Source organism: Mastigoproctus giganteus, chromosome 1 (genome assembly GCF_048544385.1).
Source record: "Mastigoproctus giganteus isolate SK-2022 chromosome 1, ASM4854438v1, whole genome shotgun sequence".
Classification (NCBI taxonomy): Eukaryota; Metazoa; Arthropoda; class Arachnida; order Uropygi; family Thelyphonidae; genus Mastigoproctus; species Mastigoproctus giganteus.
This window is the reverse complement of record NC_143575.1, coordinates 103,590,530-103,617,019: the sequence shown is the minus strand read 5'-3', so window position 1 is coordinate 103,617,019 and position 26,490 is coordinate 103,590,530. Positions and strand designations below refer to the sequence as shown.

At 37.3% G+C, this 26,490-nt stretch overlaps 1 protein-coding gene across 2 annotated transcripts in view; it reads right to left on the bottom strand.

The window, feature by feature from the left end:
- Nucleotides 1-26,490, bottom strand: part of LOC150091068 (polypeptide N-acetylgalactosaminyltransferase 13-like) — a 320,974-nt gene that overhangs the window by 46,729 nt on the left and 247,755 nt on the right. For both annotated transcript variants that reach the window (XM_090381577.1, XM_090381584.1), the window contains one exon: nt 15,553-15,719. In XM_090381577.1, the coding sequence (XP_090237703.1) occupies nt 15,553-15,719 (167 nt within the window). The remainder of the gene's footprint in view (nt 1-15,552; nt 15,720-26,490) is intronic.

The following is a 26,490-nucleotide window of genomic DNA, read 5'->3' as shown; positions in this document are numbered from 1 at the left end:
GGACACTGTATGGCACCATAAATACTGTACATGTATACAACGTCATTTCTATCTAGTTTTGAAAAAACATTGCAAAAACACTCTAAACATGAGCAGAAAGGATTCTTACAGTCTATGGTTCTGTAAATCATAGGTTTTCAAACCAGTTCCGCGGAACACTAGGGTTTCTTCAGAGGTTTTACGAAACTTTTACTGAGAGGGAGATGTTTTTATTATCTGTAAATTTGTATTTTTTTTAATGTAACAGCGGTAGAAAATTCAGAAAGAATTTTGCGATGATGGTTTTTCAGATACATTAACAATATTTCAAAGTGGTTCTCGCGTTTCACCAAGGGGACCCAAGGTCTACACTGTATTCCCGAAGTGCACAGAAGAAGTGAACTAGTAGTATCTCCAGGAAAGAGTAAAACTATATCCTTACATATATATATATATATATATATATATACATATATATATATATATATATATATATATATATATATATATAGATATATATATATTGTATTAAATGAATACTTAGCATATGATAATAGCATTAACTTTCACATGGTCAAATCCACACGGTTAACTTTTAATTTTAGCTCAAATATATAAAATGGTGTTACCTAAAACGTAAATTAAATGGTGCAATCAAATAATGATTTACAAGCTTCAACACTATTCTACGACATGCCTCATTATTAGATTTCTGGTAAACTGAGCCGAAAAACAAAATAATTAATCTAGAGTCACCTAGATGGCGCCACTTTAGAAAGCATGCGCTGTATTGCGAAGTGAGTTTGGCCACAATGATCTATCGTAATTATGGAACTTAAAACTTTCCTAAACGCACAAACAAATATGTGTCGCTTAGTGTTATGTCTCTGACATTATTTCAACTTCTCTCATGTTTCATAAAATGGACTGAACCAAAAAAAAAAACAAAAAAAAAACACGATTCTGTTAAAGATTCGTAGTCTTCGCTAATGCATTGTGGGTGATTTACTTTTGTCATCGGTTAGTATAATCACCACCAATAGTTTTACTAATTCAGTATTAATTATTCCTAGTGTTAATTATTCTTGGTGTTATTTTTAATTATCCCTTCCTTTGTCATCGTAATCTGCTATATACGTGATTTAAATTACTCTCTTTCCCACGTCACACATTTCCCACTCTTACAATTAATTTAATTTATTTAAATATTAAATATCTTTAAATAACCAATTTTTCTATTTTCCTTGCTCAGAATGAAAGTACGAACAGAATAGAGAATTTAATTTTTAATCCATAAAATGACGGAAAAGTGATTCCTTTTGAGAATTATTTCCCAAACTCTTATTATTATCAGTTATTAACACTCAGTTAAACATAAAAAACTAAAAAACAGCTCAGTTATTAACAATGAAGTTAGAAGAACTAGTGACAATAAAATTCATATATTATAGGTAGTAAAAAAAAGAGAAAAAATCAACTGTCACTAAATAAGGCACTATACTCGCTTGAACGCCTTCTAATTTATAGATAAAAATCAAAACGTTTAATTATTTAACTTACTAGGGAAACTCTAGTAAATTTTTATAAATTATTGATAGTTCAAGTGTACCCTTTACTTCTCAGTTCCTCTAACAGATGGCGGCACAAATACCACCAAATTTAAATTGGGTAGCAATGCAATATTCGTTTCAAATAATAAGTATACAGTATACGAAATAAAAAATATATATTAGTACAAAAATTACAAGCAAAACTGAAAGTATTTCGCGCTTTAAAATTTGTTCAAAAAATAGACAATTATTCACAGGTCATTCCTTCAAATACTCGTATACATTGGGAAAATACACTGCCCTACCATTAATATCCGGACACCTGCCTTTAGACAAAGAAAGAGCTTTTATTGTGTCATTTAATATTTTGTGCTGAAACCTTTTGCTTTTATGACGACCTTCAATCATCGCGGCATACTCTCAACCAGCTTTTTATAAATGTCAGGTGAGATGTTCCTCCACTCGGCCTTTAATGCAGCCACCAGTTCGGGCTTGTTCTTTGGGCGATCTCGACGTGCACGTACCCGACGATCCAATGCATCCCAAAGAAGCGCGATAGGGTTCAGTTCAGCATTCTGGGCTGGTCAATCCAACTTTTCCACATCCATGTCCTTAAATCATTCTGGTAGTATCCGAGCATGGCGCGTTGTCTTGCTGGCGAAGTATTGTCATAATGTTGGAAGTGCATAATTGTCCAGGCTGCCCTGGTATTGCACAGCATTCATGGTTTTGTCAATAACGACTAATGGGCCCAAGCCAAACCATATAAAGGAACCCCATATCATGACACTGCCTCCACCAAACTTCATTGTTGGAAGGATACAATCAGGAAGGAACTGTTCCCCTGGCATTCGCCACACTCAGGAACGGCCATCGGAATGGTAGAGTGCGAACCTCAACTCGTCTGTCCATAGGACTTTTTTTCACTGCTCTACAGTCCAGGATTCGTCCTGCTTACACCATGTTAATCGGCGTATAGCATTTGTTGAGGTGATCAGTTCTATTGAACTGCTGAAATAATTCTGTTGAACGTGTTATCTTACATTCGCACTGTTACATTTGTCTGTTCGAAGCCCAGTGTGCATATTTATGGCAGGTTCTGTGACGTGTTGCATGCATAGGACCTGTTTCCCCATCCATGGAGGGGTGCCGGATATTAATGGTAGGGCAGTGTAGATTCGACCTTTTTGATCTAGACTAGTCACGTGGCATAGTGTTTTGTGGAAGGCGCCACCAGTCCCGTACCAAGGATGGTGCCAGCAGATAATCCTACCCATAATGGGTTAGCGTGAGCTTTGCGAATCCCGCACTCCGAGGGGTGCCAGCAATCCCACACCTGGGATAGTGCCAACAATCTCACACCTGGGATAGTGCCAACAATCCTACACCTGGGATGGTGCTAGCAGTATATTCTATCTCAAATGGGTTTGCTTGAGTTCAGTGTTATGTCAAAGGTTTTGGAATTTTTCTGCTCAAGTTTGATTTGGTCCCAAGGGCGTATTGTTCTGTGGGGGGGGTTTATAATGTGTATATATATATATTATTATTTATATTAATTTATTCCCCTATTTAAACAACTCCCCTTTATAATATCTCCCCACTTGCGCATCTGACTTTACTTCTCAGAAAATTCTAAGTTCATAGGGGAGAAACTCTTATATATGTTTAATTCCCATTGGTTAGGCTTGTGTCCAGTACAACAAATAACTACACAAATGTTATACAAAAAAAAACAAGTTTATTTTATGCATATTTACAGTTAAATCAAAACAAATCTCATTAAGAATAAAATTTCACTGTTTCAACACCAAGGTACTTACAACATATACAGTCTCTTCCTATCTAACAGGCTCCTTTACAGACTTGACTTTTTTTTTTTTTATCTCACCTTTCTGATTATGCATACACAGGTTAAATAGTTACACTCTTTATATGCTCACCTTATTTCTGCTCCTATTACAACACAATCAAATCATACCTCATAGGTGTCATTAACATTTTTTAATCATTAAAGTTAAACATATCATTGATCATATTATTTTTATGTATCATCATAACTACCAATTTATTCTTTAATTCCCTATTCCTCTTTCTTATATATTTCTTTAACCATTATCAGTTACAGAACTTGATTACCAAAATACAATATTACATTCAAACACACCTTTAAGGGTTGGCAATATACATAAATTTTATCTCCACACATTTAGTATTTCTATTTTTTTACTACAATTCCTTCCGTTAACTTTCTCATCTACATTACTATTCTCCTTATTCCAAATTACTGCGTAAACCAACCATAATTGCCTTAGAGTAGAATTTACTCCTATTTGGTTCACCCATATAATCTTATCTTTATCATTAAATTCCCCAATTATCGCACTACAGTCCTTTCTCTAGCTTTTAACTTACAGTATTCTCAAATTAACTTTCACTTACTTAATTTCTGTGATCAGGTGTCTTCATAAGGGCCTTCTATCCTATCCTTATCCAGAGCTGCTATCTTCTGCTATCCAGGGCAACATCTTACAGCTTCCAGGGCATCATCATATGCCATCACAACTGCTACTCCGCTTTCAGGATATTATCGCCTTCCTCGGTGGACTGGGTGTTCTAAGGGAATCTTCTTCTCTCATTCTCACTGTTTGCAGAACTTCCTTTTACTACCCCTTTCCAGTTCATCTCCTAATTTCTCACTCACTACATTACTGATAACCCCACTTCGACTTTTCTTTGTCGGCTATTTCTTCATCATCTTTCAAGCAACTCCTCACCGACTCACCCTTTCACTAGCACCGCTCAAAAAATTCTCCTCTCCCCTTCTCTTCCTTTTCCACTCTCTCTTCCCGTGTCCATATCCATCCACAATTTTCTCCCCGGAGTTTTCGATGCCTTCCCGGTGTTTTCTTCCAATCACTCTTTCTTTTCCATTTTCTTTTCTTTTCATTTGTTGGAAGGCCTAGTTCAGCCTACCCCATAGCACTAGCACGTGATTCTCTACCCCTTTCTTTACAACCTGTTGACATCCGTCGGCCGAATACTTCAAAACAACTCTTCCTGTCTCATAACAGCTTGTCTCTATAGCACTCAAAAAAAACCACAAATTGTGACACTGGAGACATAGCGTCTATTTTTAGAAACAAGTGTGTGTTGTACAGAATACGTTTCCGGTGTGTGTCCACTCATAAACCTTAAGTTGTTTTTGTAGCGCCGGACCCCCTGCTGGGTTTGTCATAGTATCCTCCATCTGTTCCCTGGTTTAACGGAAGTAAAGCTAATGGCTCTGTTTTCGTTCCCGCTACTCTTTTAATTTTTATACCTCTTACCAGAATAATTCTTATTTCTGAAACTGCATATATTACCCATTTATCCTATTAATGGCAAGAATCAAAAGAAAACTAACTTTCAAAGTCTTAATAAAAAATATTTTATTTTTGTAAGATTTTCAAATCTTACAGTTCGATGTCGTGCTGAGTTCTGCCATTCTGGCTCTTCTTAGGGCAAAAACTTCCTGTGCATAGATTACAAGCGCTTTGTACGAACTTTCCTCTAGTAGGAGAGAGGAGTCATTGTATCGTGGAATGCTCTGTATTTCTGTGAGGAACTTAACCCTGTTGTTTTCGTAGGCGGGACACTCATACATGAGGTGCCCCAGGACTCCTCTTTGCCTCAGTGGCATCGGGTGTCTCTCTATATGCCCATAGCTCTCAACTTTTGTCGAAAGGGGACCATGTCCCGTGATTAAGAAGGCTACCTGCAGCCCAGGCGAGTACCAGTGAGGAGGCTTTGGGTGGTTTACACTGATTGTTAGTATGAATCGTCAGGTGATTTCTCCTTTCAGTGAAGTTCCCCATGACTGTTGCCATAATTCCAGTAGGTGTTGGGTGATGCGCCTTTTCTCTTGTTTCACGTCGTTTGTTAGACCTAGCTGTAAATTTAGTAGGCTTGTTTGTATTCCTTTCTTTAACCAGTAGAAAAAGCCTCTTTTGACAACCTCAAGGTACAATGGTTGATATCCAGTGAGCACCTGCAGTGCAAGGGCGCTGCCAGTGCGTCACTCCCTGCAGATTGATAAGAGCATAAACCTTTGTGTTGCGTTTAGCTTTTGCATGTTTCTCTCCAGCGTGGCTTGTTTAACCCAAAATGGATGCTCCATAACAGACGACTGGGACATAGATGACTTTATAGATAAATCTCAATTAGCCCTGCTAACCCGTCTTATCATGGCAGCATACCTCTGTATCTTTGTTGATAAATACTTGAGATGGAATTGAAATGTGAGTCCCGAGTCAATACAGATGCCTAGGTACTTTACTTCTGTGTATAGATGGATGGGGTGAAATTTAGTTTAATCGTTGGTGGTCTTCGTATTTGCAGTCTCTTCTTTAGAAGGAATGATTTGGTTTTTTCTTCTGAAATCGTCAGGTTTACATGGGCTGCCCAGTTTTGTAGTTTTTCTAATGCTCTGTTAGCTATTGTTTCCAGCGCCACTCTGGTTTATCGCACGTATAAGCAACATCAAGTCGTCCGCTAAAGCCAGAGGTTCAGCCACTCCCAGGTCCATCCCCAGGAAATCATCAAATACTATGGACCAGAGAAGAGGGCCAAGAAAAGGGCAGTAGTCACACTGCAAATAGAATTGTTAAAAAATTCGCTGTTCGGGTAGAACACACCACACATACAATTAACATAAAAAAATGGAGGAATGTATGTTAAGCGCCAAAGAAACTAACGTTATGAGGCATCAGTATATTGTGTATTTTGTAAACTGAGTGTATTTTGTGATTGATTGAATTTGCATCCCAAGGTGCCTATTATATGAAACATTCGTCTTCGGCGACACTGTTCCCAATAAAATATTCGTGAAAAAGATTTTGTTCTGTTAATTTTGTGGAGCAGTGTAGATAATTCTCATTCTCTCAGTTGGTGCGAATAAGAATTAAAAATATTAATACACGGTCAATTCAGAACCATGTACGACTATACTCATGTGCTCACAACTCTGCTACATCAGACCTATCAAACGATTTAATTTCTTCAGATTTCTACAAATCAACAATCCACTTATGATTTTCATATTTTGCATTCGATGATTTTGAAAATTTCTTTTTTTGCTAAGGACTTTGTGTCAGGATCACACTAGAAACACTGCTTCATCTCTGGTTACTATTTTCTTCAGCGCTTTCCGAAGATGAGAACAAGTGTCAAGCTTTCTCTTTTGTGTTATTCTTCTAAATGTGTGACACAGCATTTGCAGACACTTTTTTCAATTTTTAAGTTTCTCTCATAATGAGTTCGTTTATTGATTCCAGAATACAAACAATTTACAGACAATATAATGACGCCTCGTGGCCTTTGGCGCTTAACACACACACACATGCTGTTCTTTTTTAACCCCTGAAGTTATTTAAGATATTAAACAGAATCCATATTGGTCCAAACGTTTGAAGTCAATTCATTGAGTACTACGACTGTAGAAGCAGCAAAGGGTGGTTTACAGAAAAAGAGTTTCCCTAATTCGTTAAAAATAACATATCGCACATGTAAAATAAGTTTGCAGACCAATAAAAAACAATCATTACCAAGACTAATCAAATTAGCGAGGGAATTCATTTCATTATTTTAAAAAAACAGATATTTCAGATCATTCCACTAAAATCATTTCGATTCTAATTTGACTAATATATTCTCCTTCTTACCAGAAATAGCCTATGCAAATAATAATGGTACTTTTTTGAGGTCTTTTCAATTTCTTCGTAAAAGACTTCTGATAATGAGGTTTAAATGGAGTTTTAATGCGTGGAAATTTCTTGAAGTGCACAAACACATAACAGTCGCAAAGAAAACAAACAAACAAACAAAAAAATAATCACCTACAGACACTGGATGATGGCAAAAAAAAAATTCAAACAGTAATGGATTGCTCTTTCCAGCAAAATTAGTTATTAGATAATGTACACCTAGTTATCTGAAAATGGCCACTTGCAGTAATGTTGTCTATATTTATTGAATGTATATCAGCTTAAAAATATTGCATTTTGAGCTGCTAGACACATTTGTTTCTCTATCGGGGTATGAATATCTGTCTTTGCTTTATATATTATATAAATACTCGCGTCCAAAGTATTTCTCCTCAAACACTTCACCTCCACTCACACCAACACAACTTCACTTTATCCTTACAGCAGTTTCATGGACCTCCATATATCAATTTCCAGTTTTCTCCGAAACACTTTTTTCTATATTAATTTTTATCAATCTACCTTTGTTCGCAAGTTTAAGAGAAAACGTGAAAACCTTTCTTATATTAACATACAGAAAAGAACCAGCATTTATATCTTTATTTTTGTAAAACGTCCTAGGACGATTTATTTTTATATACAAGAAAATAAGAATCATTGATAATCTAAAAACACCGCTGTAGAAAGTACTTTTATTGGATTTCTATTTAGAATTTCCATCTTCTTAAGATGGAAATTCTTAACTGGTAAGAAAAGTTTCTTCAACGGTTAGATGCCTAGGCTATCTTTCGCACCTACGAATCCAACCCAATTGTGTCTGTGTGTGGAAACGATAGTTTCCAACCATGCACAAATATCCACTTCGCACTTCATTGAGGGGGATATTGCTTCAAAGAGATGGACGATCATGCATTATGTCCAATAGTATGCGTCCATTTAAACTCAGTACAAATTACTGACATAATTATTTAAAATTTTGTGGAAAAAATTGGAATTACTGGTAAGATCCTTCCTTCCATCAGGGGTCAGATAAAAGATAGGAGACAGAGGGTAGTCATGAATAGACATTCTTTAGGGTGGTCTAACATATCAAGAGTCCCTCAGGGATTTCTGTTTGGGAGCTTCCTGTGCATAATCTTTCTTAATGACATGGAGTACTGGAGTTGCCAAAGTCTGCTAATGACTTATAGGTAGAAAGAGTGGTTAACCAGTATATACAGGCCATGCTGCTTCAGAATAACTTCGTTAGCTTTGTCAAAGGGACACATATATTAATTCTCAGGGAGTAACACAAGGTTGGATCTATAACGTTTATCTTCCAGCAGCGTATTGTACACCGCTGATTGTTGTTGTTGTTGTAAGGTTTTAGGCGCATCAACAACTTAGACCATACTGCGCCGTATAATATCTGTGGTCTGGACGATAAACCATGCTACCTTCTCCTGAGACCGACTGACTCAGCCACGTTATGAAAAAGGCCCATAAAAATTCCTCACATCATTGACGGGATTCGAACTCAAGGCTTTTTCATCCGGTGTGGGAGGACGGCTATTATATTAACTGTGCTACCTATGAGGGCGTACATCTCTGGAATAAATTACGTGCAAGAGTGTCCGAAGCGTTGGAGTCCAAAGTGGAATCTGATGGCAACGTTTTGTGGATAGTTAACATATGAATGCTTGCTTTTATTTGAAAGGATGTAGAGGAAGTAAAAAGATTTAAAAGGATGTAAAAAAAAGCTGATACTAAAATTGACTTCCCTACGTTGTAATCCGATTCTGCTGTTCTTATAAAGTTCCAAAATTATTTTGCTCTATGTTTAGATTACTAAACATAGAGCAAAGAAACTTAAGAAATTTAAGAAACTTACTTTGAAATTATATTTCAAAGTAAGTTTCTTAAATCACATCGAACATTCACCTGATTGAAAGAACTGCGCTAGCGTTCTCCGCTTCTTAAGAGATTGTTACCTTGCTGTTGCAAGATAACATCACCGAGGAAGTAGAGGAAGGAAAGAAACGTACGATGTTTAGACTCTGTTAAGAATAAACAGATTCTTAAAACTTTAGACAGTGAAGTGCTTTTTAATTGAAGTATTTGGATCACAGCAAATCTGTATAACATATTCAAATATTATGTTAAGAGTAACATATTTTTCTTTCTTTGGTAACTGTATCGTCAGCAAAAAATCGCATTTGCATTTCCCCTAGCCACTTTTTAAAACTGTAATGGTGAAAAGGATTGAGTTCAGTATATAGACATATCATTTTAACAAGCGCAGCAGCTAGTAAACTGTTTCCTGAAGGCGCCCTAATACTTTTAACTTGTACCATCTGAATCAGCCGAAATAAGATATCGATGAGGTAATAAAAACAAAATAATGATGCAGAGTTCTAAGCGATTATTCACAATACACAAGCCTGCACAATTGCAGGCTTATGTACTGTGAATGTGTAATGTTTTATCTTTCTCCAAAATAATATTTTGGAGAAAGATAAAAGGCGCATAACGTTAACATGTTATGTTCACTTTTCAGGTTTAATAAACTGATGTTTTATTCAATGTGCCTTCTTTTTTTTTTACTTTTATTTCGCGGAGTTATTTCTAAAGCTCATTACTGTAATGGGATATATGGTAATCTGAACACGAGTTCTGGAAATTGTATCAACAACTAAGACGAATCGGAACCTTAAAATATAGAGATTGTGTGATCTGTCAATAAATATTTTTATGGTTGCAATAACAGGTTGCGATAAAAAGCGCTATTGTTCAATTCTATAATTCAAGTATATGAACATGCTAATGTGGCTTGAGACGAACTATGCTTTGCGTTTATTTTAAAGCTGGGAGGGGCCATGATCAATCGATAAGGGGTTGAATATTACTGCTGAAATTGTGCTTTAAACAAGCAGACCCATTGCAAGATTCATTGAGAAACTTGTTTATCGGAATACAAAAAGATGACTGCAGGTAATTCTTTAAACAACTGCGGCATTCTTCACTCGCTACCATCTTTGTTTTTTTTTCCGGTTTGTAATTTAATCAGTAATGTGATGTTCCGAGGCAGACAGAGACGTAATTTTCGGGTTGTATGAATCTCTAGAGCATCACTCGAAGCCTCAGCAAACCGTGCTCAACAATACCTTCAGGACTGGGCGGATCTATGTATGCCCTTAATTTCCCAAAAAAAAGTCAAAATCCATACTTTTAAAAGGCATCCTGCAGACCACAAGAACCCCCCTCTCCAAATCAAATTGCCAGGAAAATTATCAAACTTCTCACAGAAATTAAGCATCCTGGCATTGTCCTGGACTCTAAATTTAATTTTCATCCCCATCTAGCCTCTTTGCATACTAAAGTAAGAAATTATATCTCTAATATCTCAGATTAGGAGTGATTCAGGCCTAAATCATTGTTCCCTGCTAGCAATAACTAGGGCCTGCCTCACAGTAAATACTCCAGCCCTCCAGATCCTTGCTGGAGTTCTTCCCCTGGACCTGGAGGTTATCCGTAGAGGAGATCAGTTACGTCTATCCCGCGGCATCTTCACACCACTATCAGCAGTGCAGATACTATTAAGCAAGAAAAGCAGATTATCTCTAACAAACTGAACTAAATCTGGCAAACACGATGGCCCGACTCCAACAACGCCCATCAAAAAAAAAAAAAAAAAAAAAAAAGAAAAAACGTTTATTCCAGAAATAACAATTATCTACCCCAAACTTCCAATACGGTTCTCCCCCGGACTATATACGACCTTCCTATTAACAGGGCATGATCTCATCAACCAAAAATTAATACCTCTGGGCATTATCGCAGATTCCTACTGCCATTGTGGTCATCTGACCACAATGGCAGTAGGGATTGTCTAGTCTACATTGAGGCAGATGTAGACTAGACTTGCATCGTCTAGTCTACATCTGCCTCCGCTAAGAGTCGTAACCGACTAATCACAGATATACTCGACTTTCCACAAGACAGAGAGCACCTTTTCATAACAGACCAACTGCACTACTAAGCTTTTAATATTTTACTAACTTCGTTCAGCAGCTTTTCACCCGCAGAAGAACAACAATGGCCATAGAAAACCACACTCCTGTTGACCGTAACTAATGTCTCCCTCTGCGCCTTTCCCTCAACCTGAGGATCAAACTGAGCATCCTCGCCTAAAGGTTTTGCTAACTGAACCTGGACATGTCTTAAACCCAAGATGACTCCACCGATTGTGACTCTGCTGTTATTCCTAACCGGAATTAACAGCATCCCTGCTAGGACATTATTCGGCACGCATCAGCGGGCAAAACAGGCTAGCCCAGTCACTCAACTGGACAAGATTCTTCAATGACATCTCCTAACCCTGGAATTTCTGTCCCCATTAGAAGCTGGTCCTACTGACTGTGGGCATTCTGGGGTGAGTGGGTACATGTTCGATCGCAAACTTGACATTGTCTTGGGACGATATGCATATCCTGCTAGTAAAGGATAGGCTAATGTGCTAACCTCTTTGTCCAACCTGCTAACCTAGTTGGTACAGTTCCCAAGACCAATGCTAAATTCCGTGTACGATCATCATTTTGTTTGTGTTGAAGTATTTCTCTGGACTGACCTTCATACCAGACTTGACTTTCTTCTACGTCCACCTACATGGAATGCTAACTCTGGAACATCCAGGGTAGAATTCCCTTGCTGTTCCAGTTACATGGCTGGATAGGATTTCACCTGACTACGCTACCCCAAGTCTCCCTTGAGTGGGACGCTGGTAACCCAGTCCTCGGATCGGGTAGGATCCATTGGTTTCAGAGCTAATAGGGGACCACACCCAGCATTTTCGCTAGGTGGCTTTTTTTCCCTTTCCCTGGGGTTACTCCCTTTTCTCCTGATGGAGCCAATGTTCCGCTGACAACTACGGGGGTGTTTTCATATACATCCCCTCCCTCACTATTACTTTCAATCTTACCCCCTTTTTTGCGTATATCCTGTACTCCCCAGCACACAACCTTTTTTTTTTTTTTTTTAATTTGGTCTCCTTTCAGGAAGCTTAGCCTATTATTCTCTGGCAGGCACCAGCCAGAAAATAATAGGCAGCCTGGCTTAACTCCTAGCGGTGTGTACGGACAACGTGGGGTCCCATTAGGGACCTGCGGCCAAAAGACGGAGCACAACAACAGAACCCAACATAAGAAAGTGTTTTCTGTGGCATTCACTAACCTATAAATGAACATTTTCTGTTCATTTATAGGTTAGATCTTTGGAATGCGTTTATTATCTTCTTTCTGCCAATTTATTCACACTGAATCGATTTTTTTCGAAAAGTTCCCCACTGCTTGCACATCTTTGCTTTAAGTAAATTATTTATAATCTCATTAACCTGCATATCTTTATGCTTTATTTCCCACTGTCTCTTCAAAACCGTACGACGGTGGAAAGGGGAGGGCTTTCTTGCGGTCTCTTCTTTATTCCTCCATCTTTCTTGTTCGTCTATCTCTACAAACGCAGTTGCCCATTTTTTATTTACCACGGGATAGTAAAAATTCCAGTTAGATTCGTAATGACGATATGAGGAACTTATCGATGATTTATTTTTTTCAATGGAATTAGCTTTTGGTTTGGGGGTGGGGAGATGATTTGCGCAGTTTTAGCATCTTATTTTTATTTTCTGGGTAATTCCTTCTGTTCTTCTGAACATCACCGCACTGAGTTCTCCGATTTAAGTTTAAACATGTATCATTAAAGCTTTTTAAAATCACTCACACTTCACCATGAAGTTTTGTACTTCAAATGATTTCATAATTTGTTGATTCTTAAACTGTATAAATTTGTAAATGATACGAGGGTCATTTTTGAATTATTATCGTTAAAATAAAAGAAATGCTGTATTTTTATATGACATTAAATTGTGAAGCGAACTTATTTAATGAGTTTTGGAAATGGGCTCAGACAAGCTGGGTTGAAAATTACTATTCTTAAAGCGTTTTACTGTCCCTCTGAAATATTCCATTACACTTCTCCTCAAATAAAATGGATTTTGGAAGCACGGAATTTTATTTTTCGGTGGGAGTTCTAGCATCTACTACCTCTGTCGTACACAGCGTCTCTCTCGTGCGGGCACAAACCCAAAAAATTTACACACAGCAGATTTTTATATTCAATATTCTACTCTCAAGTCCACCTACTTAAACATCTAAACTTCCACGTTTGCTCTCAAAAGGCGCTGTTTCTCGCTTTAATCCGGTACTTTCTTTTTTTTTTTGTAAGCGATTTTATAAATTCCTACTCTTAAATTTCTACAAGTCCACTTACAGTCCATATAGTGTTTTTACTGCAATGACGGGTCGTGGATTTCTTTCCAGTGATAGTTCTCACTCTTGTGTTTTCAGTCCAGCAAACAGAAAATCGACCTCAGAACACAGGCAATTTACAGACAATATACACGAACCACATGGCCTTAGTCGCTGATGCTCCTAAAATCCTACAACAACGATGATATACTGTAGAAACCCAGTGTTATCTGTGATATACTAGAGATTTTACCTCTGAGGCTTTACTAAAATAAAAAGAAATAAATATTAATATGTTATTATGTAAATATTAACAAGAATTCGAGAAGATATGGACCAAAGAAACGTGTGTTATAAAAGTACATTTTCACACTGTGAGTTTCCGATACGAAGCTAATACGCTTGCAGTAAGTCTATAAACTGAGTGTGTCCATTTGTTGGTTTGCTTGATGAAAAACCCCAGTTTCGGGAAAGAAAAGCCCCCTCTGTTTTCACCCAAGGCCATAATATGAAAAAGCCATTAAAATGATACATCCTCTGATGGGATTCGAACCCAGGCCTTTTTCACGAGGCATGGAAGGAAGGCATATCATCCTAAGAAGAAGCGTATCACCCCTTAAGAAGCGCATCAACCCGACTGTACTGTCTTGTAACAACCGACAAACATGGAGGAGGATCAACAATGGTTTGGGCAGCAATATCTAGGTATTATTTAGGTTCTATCATCACCCTGAACGGGTGAATTACTGCCACTGATTACCTTGATATTCTGAGTGGCCAGATTCATTCCATGGTGCAAACATTGTTTCCCACAAATGATGCCATGTTTCAAGAAGATAATGCTCCAACACACACAGCTAGGATGTGTCCAGTCTTGGTTTGAGGAATATGAAACTGAGGATAAGCATCTCCTATGGACTGGAAAATTACGAGACTTATAAGTTATTGAGCCACTATAGGTATATTTGGAGAGGTCAGTGAGAAGCGGATTTCCTCCACATTCATCACTCAAGAAGCTTGAAACGTTCCTCCATGAAGAATGTTCCAATATTCGTCGTAAGACTGTTCAAGATTTATTTGAATCCATTCCGTAGAATAATACAAAGAAAAGGGTTGCCCAACAGCATATTGCTGCAGACTTCTATCTCTAATCACTGGCGTTTTCATTATTTTGTCAACCCCTATATATTGAGTCCGTAATTAATATTAATAAGGCCAAATGATGCGAGGAAGCAAATTTTTTTTGCACCATCACATAAAAATAAATAATAATAATAATTAAAATAAATCATCAAACTCGGACGATGTGCAGTTTTCCGGGATAAAAAATTAGTTTCCGGCATTAAAAGAAACATGCGCCCCTCGCCTGAGACCGACTAACTCAGCCGTGTTATGTATATAACAATGAACCATAATTACATTGTTATGCATATAACAATGAATCATAATTACAGTCGTGTTATGTAAATAACAATGAATCATTATTACCAAATGGAGAAATTTGTTCGATTTGCTTGGAATAATGTCTTTTTCCATTTCCTCTAAACGTTGAACTCTACATTTTTACTGAATATATATGTATTCAGTAAAAATGTATTTCGATAAGTGAATAAGCTTGCTAGGTTATAGAGTTTGATTACATTGTATTCATACTCTCATCTACCATTTTGAACACATAATGGTCCCGTTAACAAATGGCGCTGTTCACAAGGAGAGAAAGTTCAGCGAACTTTCTCTGAAGAAATTCCACCATGAAGAAATTTTTTTATATGTCTGTTATCATCCTCTCTTATTTGGGAGAGAGGTGAGAAAATGAAAGTGATTTAAGAGAAGCGCAAAGCTAAGTAAAATTAAATCGAAGAAGACAAATTATTTATAATGAAAGTACAGTGGTAACTGAAAAAAAAAACCTGTGAAGAATGCCGTATTCTTTTATGTAAATTATGAGACAGAATTTTCTAACTTTGAACGGATGCTGCAAATGGATGAGGGGGTTTGTCTTACCTCTCTCGCTGGCGTCATCCACCAATATCACTTCCTCTAGCAGTTCCCGAGGGGACATTTTAATAACACTATGAACGGTCCTTAGGAGGGTCGACCAGGCTTCGTTGTGGAAAACGATAACAATACTGGTGGAAGGCAGGAATTCCGGATAAACCTTCCTCTTGCAGCTGAAAATAGAATAGAGAAAAGGGGGTTAGCGCTGGTGTACGCCGCTAAAAACCGTTTTCCGTGAATTTCGTTCTCCGACCTGACAGTGAAATTACCTAACGTAATACTGGAACTTTGGAGTTGAACGTGTTGTTGGGAAGGAAGGGAGAGACAGTGCACGTGGTTTATAACACCGGCAGGGTATTTATTTAGGAAAATCGATAGAGAACTGCGCCAGGAGATTTCCTATGAGGGCTGTACGAAGAACTACGTCTTTATTAGCCCTTGTGGTGGTTCCTCGCTTTATATTACCAACTCGTGCTCTGGAAACAGCCCGTGGTTAAATAATCGGGGAATAAAGACCTGTAAGTGTGCCTGGGGTGGATCCCAGGCGCGCTCGCCTTGCAAGCTTGGCTAGCAAATTCCGCTTGCCACTCTAAATATAGAGTTCTGCCAAGAAGATTTGAATTTTCTTCGGACTTATGCCGCAGTGGAAGACGTGGTCGTTTATCGAAAGCACAATTCAGGTGTCTTAAAAATCACAGTTAATGGGCGTTCCTTAAATGGGTTTAGGGGATTCGTTTTATTAAAGTACTAATATTCTCTTTAAGTCCTTTCCCGCAAATAAAACACACCTCCGTGTCTCATTGCTTATGTTTGAAAACATGAAACATCTCTCATCCCCCGCAATCTACACACAAAAAAATGTAAAGAACTTAAGACAACTTAATTTGTATGGATCCATCTAAAGACTCCATCAGGTCTATTTCTCAACCAATCTGATTCAAAAGACAATACTGTTGAAAATGCAGTGTTGCTGTTAGATAAATATCCACGTTACTGTGTTCTGCAGCAATTACTCGCCGATTGCTTCTATTGTACTGTACAAAATGCAAGCTGTTATTCTGAATATAATTCCACGTGTTCTGCCGTTGATATATTCACAGAGACTGTAATGAGTATTCTATTGTTTCATCATTCTCATTTGTGCTATCCCATTGTTTCTGCTCGCTGATGTTGACATTTCATTATTGTTACAGCATTTGTGCAGCTTCCTTTTGCTACCAGTGCCAGTGGTCCATTGTTGCGTGATCCATGTTACAGCGATCAATAGTGATGCTGAACTGTACCACGAAACTAATGTCACCAGTTCATCGCTAATTTACGAGTCTGTCTCCAAGAAACCACTTCTAAATATAATAAAAAAGTATTTAGGAGAGATAATGCATTCCACAATGTAGAAGGCTGTTTGAAAAGTAAGATAAGGAAACTTAAATTTCCCCAATAATGAAACATCGAATGAATAATGGTACATTTTCCTTTTGCTACAGGGTGTTTATCACCTTTCTTGAAGTTAAGTGACTAAACCAAAATATGGCTGCCATAACTGAAAGGTTGAAACATGAAGAAAAGCATGTGGTCCTCGCGGTTAGTACATTGATAATAATTACCGCCTTCCAAGGTGTGGAAAACGCCTGGATTCCAAACCCTCTAGATGTGAGGAACTTTTATTGGATTTTCATCATCAACTTCTGGCTGTGCAACCACTGAACAAGGCAGAACAACGTTGTTATTGTATTAGGAACATCAGCGACTAAGGCCATATTGCTCCGATTACATTGTCTGTAAATTACGCTGGACGAAAAACCCGAGTTTCCAGCAGGAAAAACCATGCAACATTGGCCTGAGACCGACTAACTCGGCCACGTTGTGAAAAAAGGCCCATAAAAATTCCTCCCGTCATCAATGGGATTCGAACTCAGGTCTTTTCCACTAGGTCTGGGGAGGACGGCGATTCTACCAACTGTGCTATCCACAAGGGCAAGGCATAACAAAATGACCCAACATTGCCGTTGTCGTACTAGAGTTTTAGGAGTATCAGTGACTAAGGCCATATTGCTCTGTGTACATTGTCTGTAAATTGCGTTTGTCTGAAGTCGATTTTCTGTTTGCTGGACAAAAAAACTGAGTTTCCGGGAGAAAAATCATGCTGCCCTCGCCTAAGACTGACTAACAGCCACATTGTTAAAAAGGCCCATACGAATTCCTCCCATCATCGACGGGACTCGAACTCAGGTGTTTTCCTTCAGGGGTGAGGAGGAAAGCGATCCTACCAACTGTGCTTGATACCCACAAGGGTGTAACGCTGCCATTTACATATGATAGTGAGTCCACCTTTACGGATGGAGCCGCTTGTCCATCCGCCACAGCCTGCGCGGGTAGCACAGTGGGATTCTCACTGTCCTCCCCAAACCAGGTGGAAACGGCCCTGGTTCGAATCCCGTCGATGACGCGAGAAACTTTAATGGGCTTGTTTTACTCTGTGGCTGAGTAAGTCGGTTTCAGGCAGACAGCAAGGTTTTTTCTCCTGAACCTCGGGGTTCTTCGTCCAGCAAAGCAGGCAAATCAACCAGAGAACACACGCAATCTACCTACACAATACACATGGGTAGATGAAGTAACTTTCCGGGTGACCCTAATATAACAGTTTGGTTTTGTCTATCGGTCACACAGTTTCTCATTTTGCTCCTTGGGCTCTCATCTGTTCGGCTATTTGGTAAAGTGTCTAGCACTGAACCGATTATTAAGATGAAATTTTGAGATCTTTTTGAATGGAAATGTCTGCAAATCTTACAAGAGCAGCAAGGCTTCACCCATGACACAATACAACAAATTCTTCGCGTCAATGAGGGGATTAGAAGTCTTGTCTTTTCCTCCCAGTATACAGAGGATGGTGATTATACCAACTGTGCTAGCCACCAGAGCCCAAATGCTTTTATTTAATTGGGACTCTTGTCTGCATACCATCTACAAACGCTTGCAATAAAACACATGCACGATATTCAAATCGTGCGTCTTCAATTTAGTAGAAAGAATCTTTCCGAAGGAAAGTTTCTCTCTGCTAAACTAAAGAATACTGAAACATAACGGTTAATATTTTAAATGGAAAAGGGTTACTGCAATTGCGACTATCTTCAGCAAATGAAACAGTTATATTTTTGCAAGAACTGGCTAGTTTTTGGCTTCTACTGCTAATAGTAATTCTAGATCAAAAACCAGCAGAATTGGGGTAGACCGTTCTTCCTAAGCGGAGACCTTGCTTCGTAGACTTTCATTTGTTCAGCCCACTCAAGAGCGCTCTACGGAAGTAACAGTTTGAATTTGTGATGGCTTGAAGAGAACAGTTCCTACTCGTTCCTACTTTCTCTCCCAATGTCCTAACTCAACTGCTGTTAAGAAATATAAGTTGAAAAGTAATGGAGGTTTGTAGAAAAATAAGTTCGCAGTAATTTTAAATATAGTTAATTATTACTGTGTTGCTGCTATGGGAAAATTTAGAATTGCAGTCATATGAAGTGAGTAAAGATAATATTATCAAAAAGGATTATATCAAATGGATAGAAAATCACACAACACAGAGGATACAGGAAAGTCTAAAGCTTTATGGCTAGCGACAGGACTGATTATAATTTGTATGCAGTTCATTAAGAATGTATATACCTGAAAGTAATATTTTATACGTAGCAATTAGTTAAATACTCATAGAAGATTTGATTGAACAAGCCAGTAGTATTATGCTGATTTCCATTAAGAAAAGAATGATCACCAGTAGTTGGAAATATTATTAGAATAGCGTTGTTAAATTCAAATCATCAGCTTAACTTGTGGACCAATAAATATGTCATCTTTCACTTTTGCGATTTGGAAACATGGACTGTATATACTTGAAGGTGCCACTTTGCGGATCCAATGAGTTATAAATTGCTTGACCAGTCCCAGCTTGATATACAGTGGCAAAACAAGAACTTGCTTCTTTAAACCAAAGGACTGTTTACAACACTGTGTGCACCAGGTTGCAACTCAATGGTAGACCAGTGAGTTGCAGACCATTCTCTTCTCCTGTAATGCTGTCACATATGTAGAGAGGGGAAAAAAAGAGAACTTAGCGAAAGGGCTTACAAATCCAGGAGCCCCAGCATCTTGAAGTCATTCCAAACGTCCTATGTACACTGGTTATACTTGATCTTCTTTAACTCACGATGCAAGCCCTCGTGGGTAGCACAGTTGATAAGATCGCCGTCCTCCCCTACACCGGGTGGAAAAGACGGAGTTCGAGTCCCGTCGATGATGGGAGATGTTTTTATAGGCCTTTTTCACAACGTGGCAGAGTTAGTCGGTCTCAGGCAAGGGTAGCATGGTTTTTTCTCCCGGAAACTCCTGTTTTTCGTCCCGCATGCAGAAAATCGACCTCAGAACACACGCAATTTACAGACAGTATACAGGGAGCAATATGACCTTAGTCGCTAATGCTCCTAAACTCTACTCCAACAACAACACATGCTGCATAATTCCTGTAGTCTTTTCTTTACATTTTCTGTGATGCTACCTCTTCTGGACTGCGACTAATACCGATTTCTTCGTAAAGACGAATCAGATAAAAAGAATAAGACACAAAAGGTCGTGCAGTAGTGTAAAAACTTGCACAAGTAGGACACTTTTTATACAGCCCTTTTCTTTTTATGTGGAAGTCTTTTAGCTGAGATACAGTAGATTTTTACTTTTAAACACAATGTCAGGAGATCTGCATTGGATTTGGTTAGACCGAAGTCCGTCACTAATTTATCCAATCCTACTAATTAAAGAAATATGCCGCTTTATTTGAATAGGCTTCTGAAGCGTAATCCCAATTATGCTGTTCACTAGATTCATTACCAAGTTCTGAAGACCCTTCTCTGGAAGGTGGATCGAAAATTGGGTTATTGCTATATAAAACCTGAAGTTAATTGAACTAGCGATCGATCAGGTGCCATCGACGTAAGATACAACGCAAAGGCTGCATCCTGTATCATTTTAAGAAAACGGTTCAAAGAATTTATACAAATGCACTGCCTCTTTGTAAAACTAATTCTTTTCTACTGGAATACATACATGATACTCGTAAAATAGCTGTTATTTTGTATGATTTACATTTTTACAAAGGCGCGAGGCTCCACGTGGCTGTTCCTTTGCACGTACACGAATCTGAATCTTCTGTGGCATAGAACTGTGATTATTATTTTATTTATTTTTTCTGTAGAGAATTGATTATTTTGCATTAAAATACGTGATCTGACTTCCGGGGTGGAGAGAGAGAGAGAGAGAGAGAGAGAGAGAGAATGTGCTTAAGGTTAGAGAGCCACGAATTAATACCAACATATTTACAATTTATTACATATACACCTAATTCTGTTTTTGCACGAACTTTTTTTACACGAATTTGATTTAACACGAATTCAAAATAAATATTTCATTCTCCTTTTACACGAGTCATTTTGATTTAACACGATTTCTATGAATTATTTTTTTTGCCTAAATTGTAAGAATTTTTTTTTTTTATTTGTGGCATATTAGTATCATTTCTATATTACACGCACCAATAGATTGGATAACAGCTAGTGTATGCGTTTTGAAACGCGTGCTTTTGCTTACCAATGTGTACGTCTAGGTATCTATGAATCATCAACGTTTTTATTGAATTTGGTGCACATCTACGGTATTCCTGCATTGTGAAAGAATCTTTAGTGAAATTTGTGCACATATAAATTTATTAATTTTGCCGATAGTCAATAAATTGTAAGTTTACAAATTTTTCATACCTTTTTTTATTAATTATAACTGAGATATTTTTCGGTAGCCCTTATATAATGTCGAATAATTCGCCTATTACCAAAATGAAAAGGAAAACGATTTCTTTGGAACTTAAAATTCAAATTTTAGATCGTCTTGCAACTGGACAAGTGGCTACGTCTGTAGGAAAGCATTTTGGTGTACATGAAGCTACCGTAAGAACTATTAAGAAAAATGAAGCTGCAATTAGGAAGTCGGTATGTTCTGGAACAAAAGTAAGTGTTAATTCATCATCATATACAAGAGATATTGTCAAGGAAAAAATGGAAAAGGCCCTGGTAATATGGATAGAAGATCAGTCACAAAAAAGAGTACCAGTAGATGGAAATGGCATCAAGCAAACAGCACTAAGAATTTACAGACAGATTAAAGAAAAGGAGCCAAGCACTTCATCTCAGTTAAACAGAAAGTATGAATTTTCTGCGAGTACAGGTTGGATGACAGGGTTTCTTAAAAGGAATGCTCTTCATAATATAAAAATTAAAGGTGAAACTGCATCTGCAGATGAATCGGCTGCTAAAGTATTCCCGCAGGAACTTGCAAAAATTATTGAAGATGGAGGATACACTCCTGATCAATGGTTTGATCAGGAGTGTATCCTCTTGATCAAACTGGTTTGATCAGGAGGATACACTCCTGTATCCTCCTGATCAAATGAAACTGGTTTCTTCTGGAAACGAATGCCGAATAGAACGTATGTAGCCAAATCGCAGAAAACTGCTGGTGGTTTTAAGGTAGCTAAGGATCGTGAGACCTTATTATTTTCCTCCAACGCTTCAGGAGATCGTATGTTGAAACCACTGCTGGTAAATCGAGCCCTAAACCCACGTTCAATGAAAGGTGTAGATATCAATAAACTGCCTGTTCACTGGATGGCAAACAAGAAGGCCTAGGTGACCACTACTATTTTTACAGAATGGTTCAACAAATGTTTCGTCCCAGAAGTCAGACGTTATATGAATTTGAAAGGTCTCGAATTTATAGTTCTTCTGATTCTTGACAATGCACCTGGCCATCCTGTCTTGGAACACCCAAACGTACAAATTTTATTTCTGCCACCTAATACTACATCTTTGATACAACCGCTAGACCAAGGTATAATTGCGACAATTAAAACATACTACGTAAAACGAACATTCCAACACGTTTTGGACAAACTGAATGATGAAACACTAACAGTCATTGATGTGTGGAAGAAATTCTCAATTATGGATTGTATCAATCAAGTTGGATTAGCGTTAAACTGAATTAAAACCAGCAACTTTAAATGCGTGTTGGAAAGCGGTTTGGCCACAATGTGTAAAAAGCAAAAATCCCATCATCCCTAATAAGACCGAATTTTCTAACATCATTACAATGGCACACAAAATTGGTGGAGAAGGATTCAATGATCTATCGTTTGAAGATATTGATGAATTGTTAACCGACAAAGCCCTAAGCGAAGATGAAATATTAGAGGTTGTCCTTGGGACTCCTTATCCCACAGAACCTAGTGATAATGAAGAAAATGATCCTGTTCTAAATGCAGATTTAATAAAAGAAGGTCTGGAACTGGCCAGAAAATTAGGTAATCATTTTGTCAAACATGACCCTAATGAGGAACGCGCTGGGAAGTTTCAACGTGAACTGAAGTTGTTGACAGCCTCTTACAGAGAATTATATAACGGCCTAACCAAAACACGAACACAACGATTAATAACTGAATTCGTTCATAAAACCGGTGAAACATCAGCACCAGAGGAGACTCGTGCTGATTTTGCTCAAGAGATCACAGAAAGAATTTCATTAATAGAGGAAGAAGACGATGTCCACAACATTTCTAGTGATGGCAGTGATATTCCAGTCATACGCAAACATATGCGCCGTTTATTATCAGAAAGTGAAAATGAATAAAATCTTGTTATGTGTAAAACAGATTTTTTTTGTTCATGAAGAATTTTTTTTCATTTCATATGCATACAAATTTATTTTAATACATTTTAATTACATATTATTACATGTGTATTTTGTTGAAATAAAATAATAAGCTTAAAACGAATATTTTTATGTGTTTTTTTTAAATTATTTTTACTGATTTTTTTAGATCCGGAACCAATCTTCTTTTCTTCCATAAATACAATGTCTTTTTTTACACGAATTTTTTTTACACGTATTTTTCAGGAACGTATCTATCGTGTAAAAACAGAATTAGGTGTATATGTTTATAAAGTATAGGGGGTGATCGAAAAATCTCTCAAATACTACTAGACATACAATATTCAATTTATTGGCAAACAATTTAAATAATATTTACAAATACTAAATGCATAATAGTTTCGTGGACTTAAGGAAGTAATTTATACGCTTACCGCCTTCTTTACACTTTTCTGTGCAGTGTAATAAAGTACCACTGTAAACTTTTACAAGAAGGAGAAAATGCCAGACTTTCATACGTCATACTAATATAAATGCAGATTATGGTTAGTTGTTAAGCCAGTTTTTTTAAATCTTTTATCATTTAAGAATTTCTTTAAGGACTCATCAATTAGTTATTGTTCTTTTGTTATCGCTTCTTAATAGTGCCTCACCATTTCTAAATCTCTGAGTGTAGCGATTATGAATTTATATTCGCATATTAATGTCATGTAATTATTTAAACGTTTTCAAAATGAAACTAAATTTAAAAAATTATTGATCGTAAAAAAAATATATTGTCGTTCGTTCAAGATGTTTGATAAGCCTTCAAAGTAATCAATTTTAATAATCAAAGAGATTTGTAATCAAAGAGATTCTCAACAAAAATTCGTCAGACCATGACACAGCCAACGTTGATGTTTTAACCCTTCCTGCACCAAGAATCCAATGATTCGTGTTATTTTCGCTGTACACAGGTCCTACTGTCAGCAGGGTACACAAGGCAGTGTTAGGGTAGGCAGAGGTAGAAAGATTACCCGCTTTCCGGTAATCAGCGCCAATGCGATGTTATTGGCTTAAACGAAACATGTAAGTTAATTCGAAACGCCATAGTAAAAACGTATCGGAATTTCTTACCACTGTTTGACATCGGCTTTGGTATCCAGTAAGCTTTTCCCAGTTTAAGCTTGATGGATACCGATGCCGATCGTTAATTTTTAACCATGGATATTGATGTCTTGATTTCAAAGATTTACATAAGACGCTCGGTATGGGATAAAGGGGGCAAATAGCACTGAAAGAGGAATACTGTACTGCAGAAAAATGTTGACAGGAAAAAAAATATATTTGTTATCTTAAAGTAACAGTCTTTCTTCCTCCAGTAGTGATGGCTGCTTATGCAAAAGGTAATTCATGTTTTATTGGTCGACGTTCAGCCTTTTTCAAAATAGAATTAAAAGTATCTAATTTCATTTAATATATAATTAAAACTCTCTCTTCATGTCTTTCTTCATTCACTTAAAAAATATCCACGAGGTTTAATTGCTCCTCTAAAGAATCGGAACTTGAAGACACGCATTCCTCTTAATTCACACACATAAACGCATTTTACAACTTTAGTCTCTTTCTAATAAATGCCAGTTCGGGTGCCGACAATACGTAGGGCTGGTCAACCTGCTGTTACGTTTGTATCCTTATTCATATAACCAAATAGGTAATTGGTTTGATGGTCTGCTGACAATGTTCCTGGAACTAAACGAATTGCTGTTTGTCTTTGAGGTTAGTCATTGTGTGCTTGTGCGCATATACCCCAACAGAAAACGGATTCGACCCATTTTGATGCTGGAATTAGAAACCGGCAACTCATGTTTCTCTGTGGCTAGAACCATCCTATTGGCCTAAATCATTATCACACTAAGGACATCACTACTTTTCTAGAATATTGACAATCATGCTACTTAGCAAAATAAAGTGTTCCAAGTTGTTTAGCCACCATGGTGAAAAACGTTTTTTGAGTGGCAAGTAAATTGAACTTTGGTTGTGCGTTTGAACAACTTCGATTAATGTTGTGTCCGTGCGTTTAATGACGCGTGAAGAGAACATTAACATTGATTGATTAAGTGCAGTGTAGCAATACCCTATAATAAATTAATGACATGTCATTTCAAAATTTCTTAAGGCTCTTGTGACCCTGAAAGCCTAGGGGCTCCTGTAACCCCCCATAAAATTAAATAAATAAATGGTAGAACTGCTGTAGCTCTATTGAACACAAGGACAATTTTCTGATTCTTTAAATCGCGGTATGGTGAGTGAATGAATGATGCGAGATCGAAATCTAGTTTCAGCCATAATGTTATCGTGGCACAATATGGCAACTTCCATATTAACTGTGGAAAGAAGATATATATCTGAAAACTGAGCAAAAACAAAGGAGAAAAAACTTATTTATTCTAGAAGGCATCTTTACCAATTGATATCATTCTGCTCTCTAAATATCTCCGTACTGCATAGAAAGCAGGGTCATCGTGCGTTTTATTTCTTCCAACTGGTTATCGATTCCTTCTACTTAAATTGAAATATTGCCATTTCTTTTGATGGCCCTCGACTTTTCGTTTGATATTCTCTCTCTCTCTCTCCCACTATGTTTCAAGTCTCCTAGTTATTTGATTCTGCCCGTGTTTTATTTACAGAAAAACACTCCCTTCCTTTTGGAATCCTGCCACTTGTCACGGATGACGTACCCAGGCACGTTCCATCGATTTTCGTTTATTCAGCTACAAAAAAAAAATCTATGTTTTGTATATCAAAGCATCTTCCATTTATTACTTCTTTCTACTTTAAAGCTAGAATCGTTTTCGATTGGAAGAATGGTTACTGATGCTTTTCAATCGAGCAAAATTAATTTCTTTCATTTTTATTTCGGTCAGCTGTTGTTTTTTTTTTTATGAAATCCATAATACATCTGGACCTTAGATCTAACTAAATTAGCCAGTATTTAATTCACTTAAAAAGAAATGGTTCAAAGAATGCTGCCATTTGTTAATATACTATGCTAGATATTCTATAAATAAGCCCCTGTGTCATGACCAGTGCATATAAATATACGAAACTGTTTTATAATTTGCACACGGACAAAGATTGCAATGAACTTCAGACAAGCAACACTAATACAGAATGAATTACTTTAAATTTGTATCACGTTAACTATTTACAAATAAGTGTTCTTCCAAA